The sequence below is a fragment of the Austrofundulus limnaeus genome, unplaced genomic scaffold (assembly GCF_001266775.1).
Source record: "Austrofundulus limnaeus strain Quisiro unplaced genomic scaffold, Austrofundulus_limnaeus-1.0 Scaffold0, whole genome shotgun sequence".
In the NCBI taxonomy this organism is placed as follows: domain Eukaryota; kingdom Metazoa; phylum Chordata; class Actinopteri; order Cyprinodontiformes; family Rivulidae; genus Austrofundulus; species Austrofundulus limnaeus.
The window spans coordinates 9,605,905-9,618,787 of NW_013952402.1; the positions used below are offsets into that span (position 1 = coordinate 9,605,905).

At 39.4% G+C, this 12,883-nt stretch overlaps 1 protein-coding gene across 10 annotated transcripts in view; it reads right to left on the reverse strand.

Moving 5' to 3' along the window:
- Nucleotides 1–12,883, reverse strand: part of LOC106513529 (protocadherin-15) — a 207,090-nt gene that overhangs the window by 19,813 nt on the left and 174,394 nt on the right. For all 10 annotated transcript variants that reach the window (XM_014002479.1, XM_014002461.1, XM_014002432.1 and 7 more), the window contains 5 exons: nucleotides 10,857–11,072; nucleotides 9,309–9,397; nucleotides 5,244–5,420; nucleotides 2,070–2,288; nucleotides 368–376 (listed from right to left, as the gene is read on the reverse strand). In XM_014002479.1, the coding sequence (XP_013857933.1) occupies nucleotides 368–376; nucleotides 2,070–2,288; nucleotides 5,244–5,420; nucleotides 9,309–9,397; nucleotides 10,857–11,072 (710 nt within the window). The remainder of the gene's footprint in view (nucleotides 1–367; nucleotides 377–2,069; nucleotides 2,289–5,243; nucleotides 5,421–9,308; nucleotides 9,398–10,856; nucleotides 11,073–12,883) is intronic.

Genomic DNA, 12,883 nt, shown 5'->3' on the forward strand with positions numbered 1-12,883 from the left:
TATATATATGTATATATAAACCCTATTCTGCTTGCGGTGAAGCCATATGACTCCTAACAAATGACGTGGCAGATCAACAGTTTTTGACAAAGCAAAACAGTCTTCTGTTTATTTCCCCATTTGAATTTTATTGGATTTTCCACATGAGAAGAACTGCTCCGCCATATTACATGTAGGTCTGTAATCCACAAGTAGACTCGGTGCTGTTTCATGTCATTATGTAAGTGACGTGGAAATAAGCTTACATTTCACGTTCGTGACACAGTCGCAACAACTAATCAGGCTTTAAATAAGTAATGAATGATGAAGGCAGGAGAAAATGTACTTTGAACGTGAAACAAAGTAAAGAAAACAAAACCATACTTACTCCTTGAATCTGATGACGTTTGTTGATGCAAGAAAAAAGATATGAGAGAAAAAAATGAGACAAAATGCAAACATATAATTAGTTTTTATCATAAAAATATTGGCATTAATATAATTTTATACACTTGTTGGATATTTTGTGGTTGAATAACAAAATTTCATATACAAACTTATTTTATAGATCATCATCATTTACTTTAAACGATAAGAGAATCAACAGATCTCTATTTAGAGTGACATGTGCCTCTCTCCAGCAGTGTAAACACATAATGTTTTACCTGTTTTAGGGGTACTCATTGGTTACTATGACATCATACAGAGGGAGTGACCAGGTTTAATATTAACATTTTAAGAACACATGATTTGTGACTGTTTTGTTTAATGTCTTCAGAGCCACATTTCAGAAGTAAAATAGTGTCTTTAGATTTGAAAATAAACATTCAACTGAGAATTGGTTTTCTGGGCATGATTCGGGCTTCCAATTTTAACAATCGTTTACACAGTTTTGATGTTTTAGAAATGCCAAATAAAAGCATACTAAGAAATTCATTGTAAATATAAAACCCATATTTACTTATTTAGCTCAAAATGGTACGTTTACTCAATCTCTACCTAAACAGAAACCCTCAAAAATCTCCAGGTGCATGTGTTGAGCCACATGTTACAAAAGCTAAAGCAAACCTCATACGCTTCCCATTGCCAGTGCTTATTAACAGCAGAATTCAATTATTCCACATGACTGAACAAATTGATGTGTAAAAGATCATAGTGGATTTCAGCTTAACGGAACACTAAATTAGTTTGACAAACACAAATGAGAAAATTAACTTTTCCCATTGTAATGTCATCACCAACAAAGTGCCATCTGCTATCACAGTTTGTGTTTCAGGGTCTAATGTCACCAATCAACAGTATTTCTGTTGTATTTGGTCTGCACATTGGTGTGTGGACAACTACTCTACCCATCTGCTAGGACTAAACATTTGCCAACCTTTTACTTCATCAATGTAATTTTTTTTTTATAAAAAGCATCACATTTTGTTCAAACTGCGGTGTGTCAGTGGGAGGGATGGAACCAGAAAAAAACCCCGCAAATTATTGCGGGTGCGCAGGGCAGAGTTGATTAAGAAGTGAGAAGACGCACTGTGACGATCACAATTGGCTGTAGATGTTTGTCACAAATGAGTGTTAATTAATCAGCTTTCACAGAGCATGAGCAGGAGATTAGCCCAGCAGAGTGCGCAGTCAGCATGTCTGATGAGAGAGGTTCATGGCAAGAGATGCAAACACACACACACAAAAAAGTGGCAGTAGAGCAGGAAATGTGTTCCCTAAATCCACAACAAACATTCTTTTCAATAAGATTTGTAGGATGTTCTGGCTCTGCTCTAACAGGCCGGAGGGTGCAAGCAGTAAAGAATGGTTTACATTCCAATTATAAATATCTGATTTCTCTTTGGAATAGAAACCTTTTGGCTAAAACCATTAGTGCAACACAATAACTCCCAAGACAGGGATCTGCTTAGTTGTAATTAATTTTCCCCTTAGATTTTTCTGACAACCTGGTAATTATTATTATTATTATTATTATTATTATTATTATTATTATTATTATTATTATTATTATTAGTAGTAGTAGTAGTAGTAGTTTTTAGGAGCAAACTGTAAAAATCAGCAATTAATAATAGAGAAAGAGTACTGACTGTCGGTATGTGACCATGACGATGAGGATAGCAGGGATGCAACAGAGGATGATGATGATGGCCAGTGCCAGCAGAGCTCCCTCTGTGTACCCTACAGCCTGGGCAGCCTTCTTCACACTGGCCACAACGTCTGGTGAGCGGATCTCAAGAATTCGGCCGCCCTCGCCCAGGTGTGGTTGGAACTCTTTATTGATGTCCAGCACATTGCCGTCAAGAAATCTGAAATTCATAAGATGATTAGAACGAAGAGGGAAAATGCCATTTTCAATGAGCAGCGTTAAATGTATTTAGAAATTTTGTGACTTTGGCATTGTTTTTTTATGATAAAACAATCAAACAACATGAAAATAGAACAAGAGAACTACAAGGAGTTTTTCATCCAAATAGAAAGTTTTCTTCAGTGGGTTTAAAACAAAACTTATCACAAAAAATAAGGACATCACTGGAAAGCCTATTAATTTCCCCTTTAAATGGTGCCACATGTTGTAAGGAAAATGCTTTTGTGGAATGAGCAGCAGAGCTAAATATGTGGGTTGTGCACATAGAAAATTAGCCAAATCCTCCTTGCCATCGCCAACCAGTTTATTCTGCCATTGACTTGTTTGGTGATTGGTGGATTGGATGACTGAAGTTTGAAGAAGCAAGACATATTGGCAATTGAACCATTTATTCATTTCACAAACAAGAACATGTGGAAGAACCATACACAGCCACAACAGCTTGGCACCTCCTCCTCATGCTGGTTACCGGTCTGCCAACACACTGCTGTGGCATGGCGTCCCATTCTTCAATCAGAATTTGTTGCAAGTCAGCCAATGTGGCACAAACAGCAAGCCCAAGCTGATCCTATAATTGTTCAATGGCCTCGAGGTCAGGACTGCTGACAGGCCATCCCATCCTCCGCACTCCTAAATACTGGTGGTAGTCTCTACACTGAAATTGCTAATTGGGCACCTGATTGGCAGTACCTGGGGGTACCAGAAGCTCAAAACAAGTGTCAACAGCAACAAGAAAGTGAGTTGTTTGGCAATGGCAGAGAGGATTTGGCTATTTTTTTGTGTGTGCAACCCACATACTCAGCTTTCCTGCTCATCCCACAATCACAGGTCCCCAACAAATGTAACACCATTTAAAAGGGACATTAGACTTTCCAACTGTAAAATATTTATTGCCAAAAAGCATTGTCACAACAAAGTAACAATCTACTAAACACAAATTTTCATAATTTTTGTCCTGTTTAGTTTCACCTCAATATATATAACTGCCTTACTAAACATTCTGTTAGTTGATAAAAGAGCATTAATGACAAATATTTCACACAGTATTTGGTAGCAAACCAATCCAAAATTAAACTGAGTATTAGATTTATATGAGATTGAGGGCCAGCAAAAATGTACCCAGACTAATCATTTTCCAATACATTTTTGCACAATTTATTTTTCTGCCACTCGCGCTGCCAGATATGCAAGTTACCACGGGTCTGAGTGTCTCATTTCCTGAGAGCGAATCATTTCAAGGTGACTGACATAATTTATATAATTGCATACTTTATACTAAAACATAAGCTGTAATAATTTGACACTAATCATAAAAATGTATTCCTAAATTTAAATGCAAATCAAAAAAAGAGATTTTGACACCTATAGTGTGTTTTTCTCTCAGACTCATAGCAGAATTAACATTACTCTTTGGTACAATGAATATGTTTCCACCTGCTGTTGTTTCAGTATCATTTATGAAACTAAGTAAATACAACGCAACAGTTTCCCAAACATTCCACATTACAAAGAAGTAAGCACACTGCCATGCCCAATTACCGTCATTTCTGTTTTTCTTTAGGTGGATAAATAGGAGTAAATGAAGGTTATTAACTGGACTCTGGCAAAATATTCTCCAGAGAGAAATGGAAGCGAGTGCTGCATTCAAGGTGGAAGAGGGACAGGTTGTGAAGCAAAATCCTACTAACAAGGCCGTCCCCCCTCTGTGATACAACGGCAGAGTTGAAGCTCTAAAAGATGCAATTACCCCTCAGCAAATCCTGACGTGCTGCATGCATAAATACTTTTATGGCTCTAATTTATATGATTTTCCTGACATTATGTGGAGAAATGGATGCTGATTAAATCAGGAATATGGCAAATTTCTTTACAAATTACTTAGACTGTCTCGGAGGCACCATCAAAACGGTGCGTTGGTTGAAAAGTTTTTACAGCACAAGATCCGCCCTCCTGTTGGCTCCAATCTCAGTTCCATCCTTAAAAGTGTGGTGCCACATTAGACGGTCAAGGACACAAAGACAATGCACAAAGAGCAATCCAACATAAAACATGTCTGAATGTCACTTTTCTAAATGAACAGAGCAAGTCGTGTCCCTTTGAAGGTAAAGCGGGCTTCTTCGGGGTGACCAAAAGAAATTACAGTAACCCTGGATTAAAAGAAATAAATAGAGGTGCTGCTGCCAGGTAGCTAAACGAAAGGTAAGCAGCATGAAGGGGTGATTGAGTGAGAAGTGTTTCCATTGATCGGTAGCTCTCATGCTCTGGTGGAGGCAGCTTTTAAAGAGAACTGTTTGATTGGTTGGCCAGACAGGATAGGGAGCATGACAATGTTAAGTGCAAGACACTCCCGGCCAACTTAAGGCCAACTTCTTTTTCTTTTCATCTGATGGTTTTGACAAAGTTGATGGCAGGCACTTTTTGTGAAGTTTTGCCTCTTTTTGTTACTTTTGCAGACTGTCTCCGACAGACAGCCCCCAAGCACTTTGCATCCTAAAATAAAAGAAATAAAATGTTTTGCTGGCATCTCTCCCAGCTCCAAGAACAGCCTCTAAGGTATTGGAATGATGGATTGATGCACTGATTGAAACACTCCCTGTTAGACTCCCACTTTGTCCCCCCTCTGACCTCACTCCATCCTCCTCCCTTCAATTCTGTATCTTCATTTATTGACAGAGATTGTACGCCTGCAGGATAATCAAAGTCATGAAAAAGAAAGGATTGTAGACATTGTGGAGATGCCAAGGGGAGCCCGAAAAAGTTACAGTATTAATGTTTGGGGTTAAAAAAGTAAATAGGTATTATAGAGACAACATGTAGCACAGCAGGGACAATAAGACATCAATTTCACAACAAAATGGTACAGTGGATTTCTCTGTAATAAATTTTAGCCACTCACTTGAAGAGTTCCAGTGGTGAAATGGCCCTGTTGGTGAGGGGGTCAATGGCGTACACCATCAGGTCCGACTTACTGTAGTCCTCTAACTCATAGCCGTCACCATAACGACGCGGTCCAATGGACTCAACAATAACCTTGGCACCGGGAATCTGGTCCTGGACATGGCGCTCCAGTATACTGAAATTAACCCAAAAAATCAAAAACATTTTTAGATAGAAGTACAAAAAAAGGAAGAACTGTTAATGTTTAGACCACTGATTTATATAACTGGATTGGACATCACGTGATTAATCGTGCGCCGCACAGGATCCATTGCTAGGCATTGAGTTTTGACTCGGGAACATCCATGAATGGTGGTAAAAAGGAGATGCAGCAGACAGTCATGCAAGGAATATCAAAAAAAGGATGCAATATTTTGCCATAAGTTGTCAACACTACAACAACAAGATCACAAGGTCAAGGTTATCACATTTTACAGGTCATTAAAATATTTTTATTTTAAAAAATGTCAGCGATGTGGAAAGTAGGTCAGTTATGCTAGCTTGATTTTGACAACCTTACGTCGGGTAAACCAACGAAAAGACAATTTTGTTGTTCCAACAATTTATTATATTTTTATTAATATTGTTATTACGTTAGGATAACATTGTGAGAGGTAAATTTAATGGACAACAGTAACATTACCTTTGCTACTACTAGGCTGAACTGTGTAGATATTACTGGTACTGATGTTCTGTCCAGTCAGCATATGGTACATCCTGTAGTTTATGATTATATATCAGAGTAAAAAACTCCATAACTTCAGCGCGAATGAAGAACCAGGAAACAAATGTAAAATTAGAATTATATACACTCACCGGCCACTTTATTAGGTACACCTGTCCAACTGCTCGTTAACACTTAATTTCTAATCAGCCAATCACATGGCGGCAACTCAGTGCATTTAGGCATGTAGACATGGTCAAGACAATCTCCTGCAGTTCAAACCGAGCATCAGTATGGGGAAGAAAGGTGATTTGAGTGCCTTTGAACGTGGCATGGTTGTTGGTGCCAGAAGGGCTGGTCTGAGTATTTCAGAAACTGCTGATCTACTGGGATTTTCACGCACAACCATCTCTAGGGTTTACAGAGAATGGTCCGAAAAAGAAAAAACATCCAGTGAGCGGCAGTCCTGTGGGCGGAAATGCCTTGTTGATGCCAGAGGTCAGAGGAGAATGGGCAGACTGGTTCGAGCTGATAGAAAGGCAACAGTGACTCAAATAACCACCCGTTACAACCAAGGTAGGCAGAAGAGCATCTCTGAACGCACAGTACGTCGAACTTTGAGGCAGATGGGCTTCAGCAGCAGAAGACCACACCGGGTGCCACTCCTTTCAGCTAAGAACAGGAAACTGAGGCTACAATTTGCACAAGCTCATCGAAATTGGACAAGAGAAGATTGGAAAAACGTTGCTTGGTCTGATGAGTCTCGATTTCTGCTGCGACATTCGGATGGTAGGGTCAGAATTTGGCGTCAACAACATGAAAGCATGGATCCATCCTGCCTTGTATCAACGGTTCAGGCTGGTGGTSGTGGTGTCATGGTGTGGGGAATCTTTTCTTGGCACTCTTTGGGCCCCTTGGTACCAATTGAGCATCGTTGCAACGCCACAGCCTACATGAGTATTGTTGCTGACCATGTCCATCCCTTTATGACCACAATGTACTGTAGAGATACTCCAACCACTACACTACGACCACTACAGTACCCAACATCTGATGGCTACTTTCAGCAGGATAATGTGCCATGTCATAAAGCTGGAATCATCTCAAACTGGTTTCTTGAACATGACAATGAGTTCACTGTACTCAAATGGCCTCCACAGTCACCAGATCTCAATCCAATAGAGCATCTTTGGGATGTGGTGGAACGGGAGATTCGCATCATGGATGTGCAGCCGACAAATGTGCGGCAACTGTGTGATGCCATCATGTCAATATGGACCAAAATCTCYGAGGAATGCTTCCAGCACCTTGTTGAATCTATGCCACGAAGAATTGAGGCAGTTCTGAAGGCAAAAGGGGGTCCAACCCGTTACTAGCGTGGTGTACCTAATAAAGTGGCCGGTGAGTGTATATATGACACACATGACTCTTAGTTTTATGTGACTGAAAGGGGCTTCTACTGTAAATATGTTAGCAAAAACCTAAAATGAAAAGTTTCCAGACTGCTTATAGATTTATCTCTTGAGCAAATACATTTTTTACATATCACAACATCGGCAATTTTCTCAGCTTTAATTTAAGCCATACTTTATAGAAATCGGATAAGAAATGAGGGTGCTATGAATATTTTTGTGACAGATTGATGCGCATCTCGCATTGAAACTCTACCGTTTTGTTGACATGACTCAATGCATAGTAATGGTTCCTGTGACGGTGGTCGCTAACTATAGCGGCTATAGGCGACGTCCAATCCAGTAATATAGATCAATGGTTTAGACTTAGGTTGTATTCACACCTGATAATCTGGTAGATTTGGTTGGGGACTAAAATTGAAACACTTGTTTACATTTTCAGTTGGTGCAGTTTACATTCACACTGCACATTGTCAAATGAACCGAACTCTGTAAACAGCCAGTTTCGTCTGTCACTTGTGGTGGCGCTGCATCAAGAACCAGTGAAGGAATCAACACTAAAACCTCTGAAGAAGACATGGAACGCAACTTCCGTCTTCACAAAATGTAAACCAACATGTCATGAAGTGATGTTAGATTTTTGCTTTTGGCAAATTTGCCTAGCTAATGGTCTTCAACAATAAGCTCAGCCTGAGTGGAAGATGAGGTGGAAACGTGGAGAATATTGTTTTTCCACACACAAGGCAGCTGAAACGGCTCCATATGGGGCAGCATTCACTGAGTAGGAGCACATCCAACTTCACAGCAGGGATGTCCACCTTATACAGATGTCAAGCAAGGTATTTAGAAGATATGAGTAACTTTATTACTGTTATTACTCAGAATGACCTGCTTCTTGCTTTTGGAGCGGTCTGCTTGGCGTTCACACAAGCAATCAAACTGCACCAGAGTTCACTTCAACCGAACTGAGACCTAGGTTTTTAAGTGGACTGGAGTTCATATTTTTTTAGTTCGCATCGGAGTTTGATTATGCTTTCACACCTTCCCAAATGAACCGGGGAGGCAAAAACACTAGAGTTCGATTAAAGAGGACTAAACAGGGCTGGCGTGAATACACCTTTATATAAGCTTATATAAGCAAGAACTGGGTTAATATTTATTTTAAATCAAATCTGACAACATCATGCCATGAGCTCTATGATACCCATCAATCCCAAGTACTGCTCTCTGGCAGTGATTGTCCTAATCAAAAGTAATTTTCCTCTCCACTTTGGGCTTTTGACAAAATAAGGCCCTAAAAACCATTTTCATGCAAGGAGAAATCTATGAACAAAAGGGTTTACTGTGTGGTAAAGTGAGTACACCTTTTAACTATTGATCTGAAATAGTTGTGGATCACAACAATTTCAACTCAGCACTGTGCAAAATCACAAACTGCCTAAAGAGCTATGTTTTTTCCCCCACAATCTAAACAGAAGTGTTACTTGTGTGGATGAGACACAGTAGGCCTCTGGAAAACAACTACAAGCACACATTTGCTTTTCAGATGAACTAATTTGGTTAAATACTCTGCCCCAAGTGCTGGAAAAAAGAGATGAATCATGAATGCCTATTATTAATTAATTTGGCCTAGGAGAACAGACTCCAGTGGATAGACCTGAAAGCCCTTTTTGTTCCAACCTTGCTTCCAAAAAGCTGTGGTGCCACTCTGTCGGGCCTCATTATCATCAGAGGTTAAGGTGCTTTGACGCCTCATAGTGTTTATATAAAAGTTGACTAGCAACAACATGCTACAATCGAAAAATACCAAATCTTGATCTTTGAAGATCAAATTGTTAACTTTTTTGAATTGTACTCGAGTATTTTTGTGCCTAAATGCCAACTACCAATAAATACCTTCACATGATTTGACTTCCAGTTTTTCTAAGAAAGATGACTCTTTTCTTACCTAATGAGCTCCTCCTTCTTCTCTTCCACTAAAGTGGGAGGGACAGTGGACACAACAACTTGCATGTCCAATGCATTGACCACGGAAACCTGAGAGATTGAGCAGAACACGGGGGAAAGGAGAAAACGTAAAAGGTAAAAAGGGTCAGGAAAATCAAGATAAATTGTGATTAAGCCAATTATTCATGTGTCCCGCTGTGAGTTTAGTCGACTCATTTAAATGATTCTCTCAATGCAGCAAGTCAGACTCTCTAACTGCCTGCTTGTATTGATGCCATGCAGCAGATTTAACAGGATATAATTCTGATGCCACACTTAAGTGCATAGGCAACGGCCTCTGTGCTCTGAAGCCAAAGCTCCCATGTGGCTCCTGTAAAATTAGGTTTCCCCTTGAAAATTAACGAGTGCAGTGGTTATGCACTCTCTGCTTTCTCAAATTCAGGCGATGTACCAGACCTTCCTTCTGTCTCATTAGAGACTTGTTAGCTAGACATATTTCACTGATACAAAAAAAAAATGCCTGCCCACAGTCGGGAAAAATAAGCGCTGATTTAGGGGGAAAGCAGCACCCAAACAGCGGGTGTGTGGGGAAATTATTAGGGGGAAAAAAGGACAAACACTCAGGAAAGGCATATGCACACAATATTTACAGTTTATTATAGCGGCTGAAGGAAAAACTTTAATTGGATCACAAGAAAGTAGCGGAGGCCAAGTTTTAGGTGTTTTGTACCTCATGTGAGTTATTCAAGGGACTAGAGCTAAAACATTTAGCACCAAATAAACAAAGTTAAACAAAGTATAAATATTTACTGAACGATTATGATAAAAAGCATGCATTTTATTGAAGTTAGAGTAAATTTATCCTTACACCTCATCTGTCTCTTTACTGTGGAGCAATTCTGGATCTATACATGGGTGGAAGAAATCTTACGAATACCTTCTAAATAAGTGATATTTTGCTGTATCATCTTGTGATGTGACAAAACAAATCATTCTTTAATGCTGACCCAATTATTTCCAGCTGCATCCGATTTATTTTCAATTTCTTTGAAATTATTCACAAACCTTAAACTTCTTTGGCCACTCGGCAGGGTTTTGACAAGCATTACAAGTTTCTAATTAATTTGAAAAATGTTTGTTGCTCTTTCCTATCGTGGATAAAAAAAATCCTTGCTAAACAAATTTCACTAAAAACAAATTTTTCATAACCTGTAGGAGAGAGCATTCTGTATCTGAGACCAATATGCTATTTGAAAAATATGACACATTCACTGCCCAACAAGATGCATGTTTAACTAAAATCTTATTCGAAATGTCAAGTACAAAAATATTAACCACTGTGCAATAAATGATTTAATCTGGAGGATTTGTAAGACAGAAAAAAATGAAGATGTGGGATTCTGTGTGGCTATCTGCAGCTGAAGTCATCCAGAGAATAAATCAATAGGTGTTTGCCATGTCACTGACATGTAAGCCAACATAAAGAAGTATATAATCCTTTCATATAAACAGTATTTAATCTGGTAAATGCTCTTTTATGGATACTCACCACCACGTCAGCAGTGCTGCTGAAACCTTTTCCATAGTTATCTGTGGCAACAACTACAAACTTGAAATAGGATCTGCGCATGTTTCGAAACATCATGGCCGACTTGATGATGCCCGTGTAGGTCTCGATGACAAAGCTGTCCTGGCCATCTGTTGTCGGTGGAATTATTAGACGGTATGCCATGGCACTGAAGTTTCTGGTGTCCCTGTCAGTAGCCTGGGGTAAACAAATATAATGTAGTTATAAAGATGACAAAATAAATAAACAAATAAACAAACAAACAAATAAATAAATAAATAAATAAATAAATAAATAAATAAATAAATAAATAAATAAATAAATAAATAAATAAAAATAGAAACATGAGAAAAAGAAAATATAATACAAGGGTTGGAATTTGCTTCAAAAGCTTTAGAGAGCAAAAATAACCTGCAGAGTTTGTACAATTTTCTCTGCCTGATCATGACAGCACTTGAAGCTTAGGTTATAGATGACGCAACGCACAGGGCGGGAGGGGGTTTGCGTCAAAAGTTACGCAATCGCGGCATCCCCGCCCCCGAGCATCATGTCCTGACGCGTGGTCGTGCTCCTCAGAAATTTTGAAGCTCCGCAAAGACTGCGCGCCACTCGTCGCGAAGGTGATCTCGCTGAACAGGTCCAAATGTACCGGCATCTGTATGATCCCCCCATGAGAGATCATAAAGACAACCAGATGGCACAAAACTCATAGGAGGAAATAGCAACGGCTTTAAAGAAAGATGAGTTAATATGCCGGATGACATGGTTGTATATTTGCGACCGGTTTGTGATCCTGGAGGAAACAAACCAGTGCTGCTCTCTCAGTTCGTGAAGCACAGAGAAACAGATAATATAAAAAAAAAGAGGTAAATATTGTTACAATGTTATGTGTGACGTCAAGCGTTTCTTCTTCTACACTCTTCCCAACTACTTTTCCTCTGGTTTGGCACCGTACTGCCGTCTGTCGGTCACTGAAGAACAGCGATAACATGAACGTCAACTATGTTTTCACACAGCGTGCGGCTCAGGAGCGCGTGCACCCCGCGGAGCTTGCGCAACAACACAAAGCGCGACTATAACCCAGGCTTTATGCAGTGTGTGCTTAAGAAACGAGAAAAGTGGAGAACAAAAAAAAGAAGAGAAAAAAACTAAATGTCAAGTCTAAGAAACTATCAGCAAATGGACAGTATCTCTAAGACATGTTTTAAGAGACAGGAATAAAAAGAAGAAATACAGAAAAAAAACTGACAATGGACCTGTGAGATACATCTTCCCATCAAATGTTGGTCCTGAAATACATTTTATGAGTCAAAATCTGCTATCTTTTGTATTTTAAATGGATTGAACAAAGAAATGAAGACAAATTGTATCTTGATGGGCTGCTGGTAACAAAATGATTCCAGGAGGAGCTGTGGACACTCGCTTTTGGGGGGGGGGGGGGGGGGGGGGTGTCTGGCTTTTGCTCCTGAATTTGTTGTAAAATGTAGGTCAGAGTTAAGTTACTTACAAGAAAAAAGTATCAGAAAAAAGAAACTGGACTGATAGGGGAGTAATAATTAGGGAGATCTTGAAGAACTATTACTCAGGACCACTAATCAATGGCAAGACAGTCTGGGTCATTGTAAGAAAAATATACAGAAAAACAAAAGACTAAAGACTTTTGCATGGAACTCTAGGCTATATATTCTGATTAGCCACCTACTACAGCTCACATGCAATGATCAATTTTTAGACTGCTTGTCTGTGTCTGTGACAGTGACAAATAGGAGCAATCGCTTTGGTGAGGGGTGAGGCGCCAATGAAAATAATGCATAAATCAACACAGTCTGATGTTTTCATTGCGAAACATTTTACCAAATAAATGTAGCAACATCATTTATATGGTGCAATCCTTTACAAAACATGGGCACCAGTGACCCACGCAACCCTGAAAAGGAAGAAGCGTGTACAGAAAATGGATGGATGGATGGATGGATGGATGGATGGATGGATGGATGGATGGATGGATG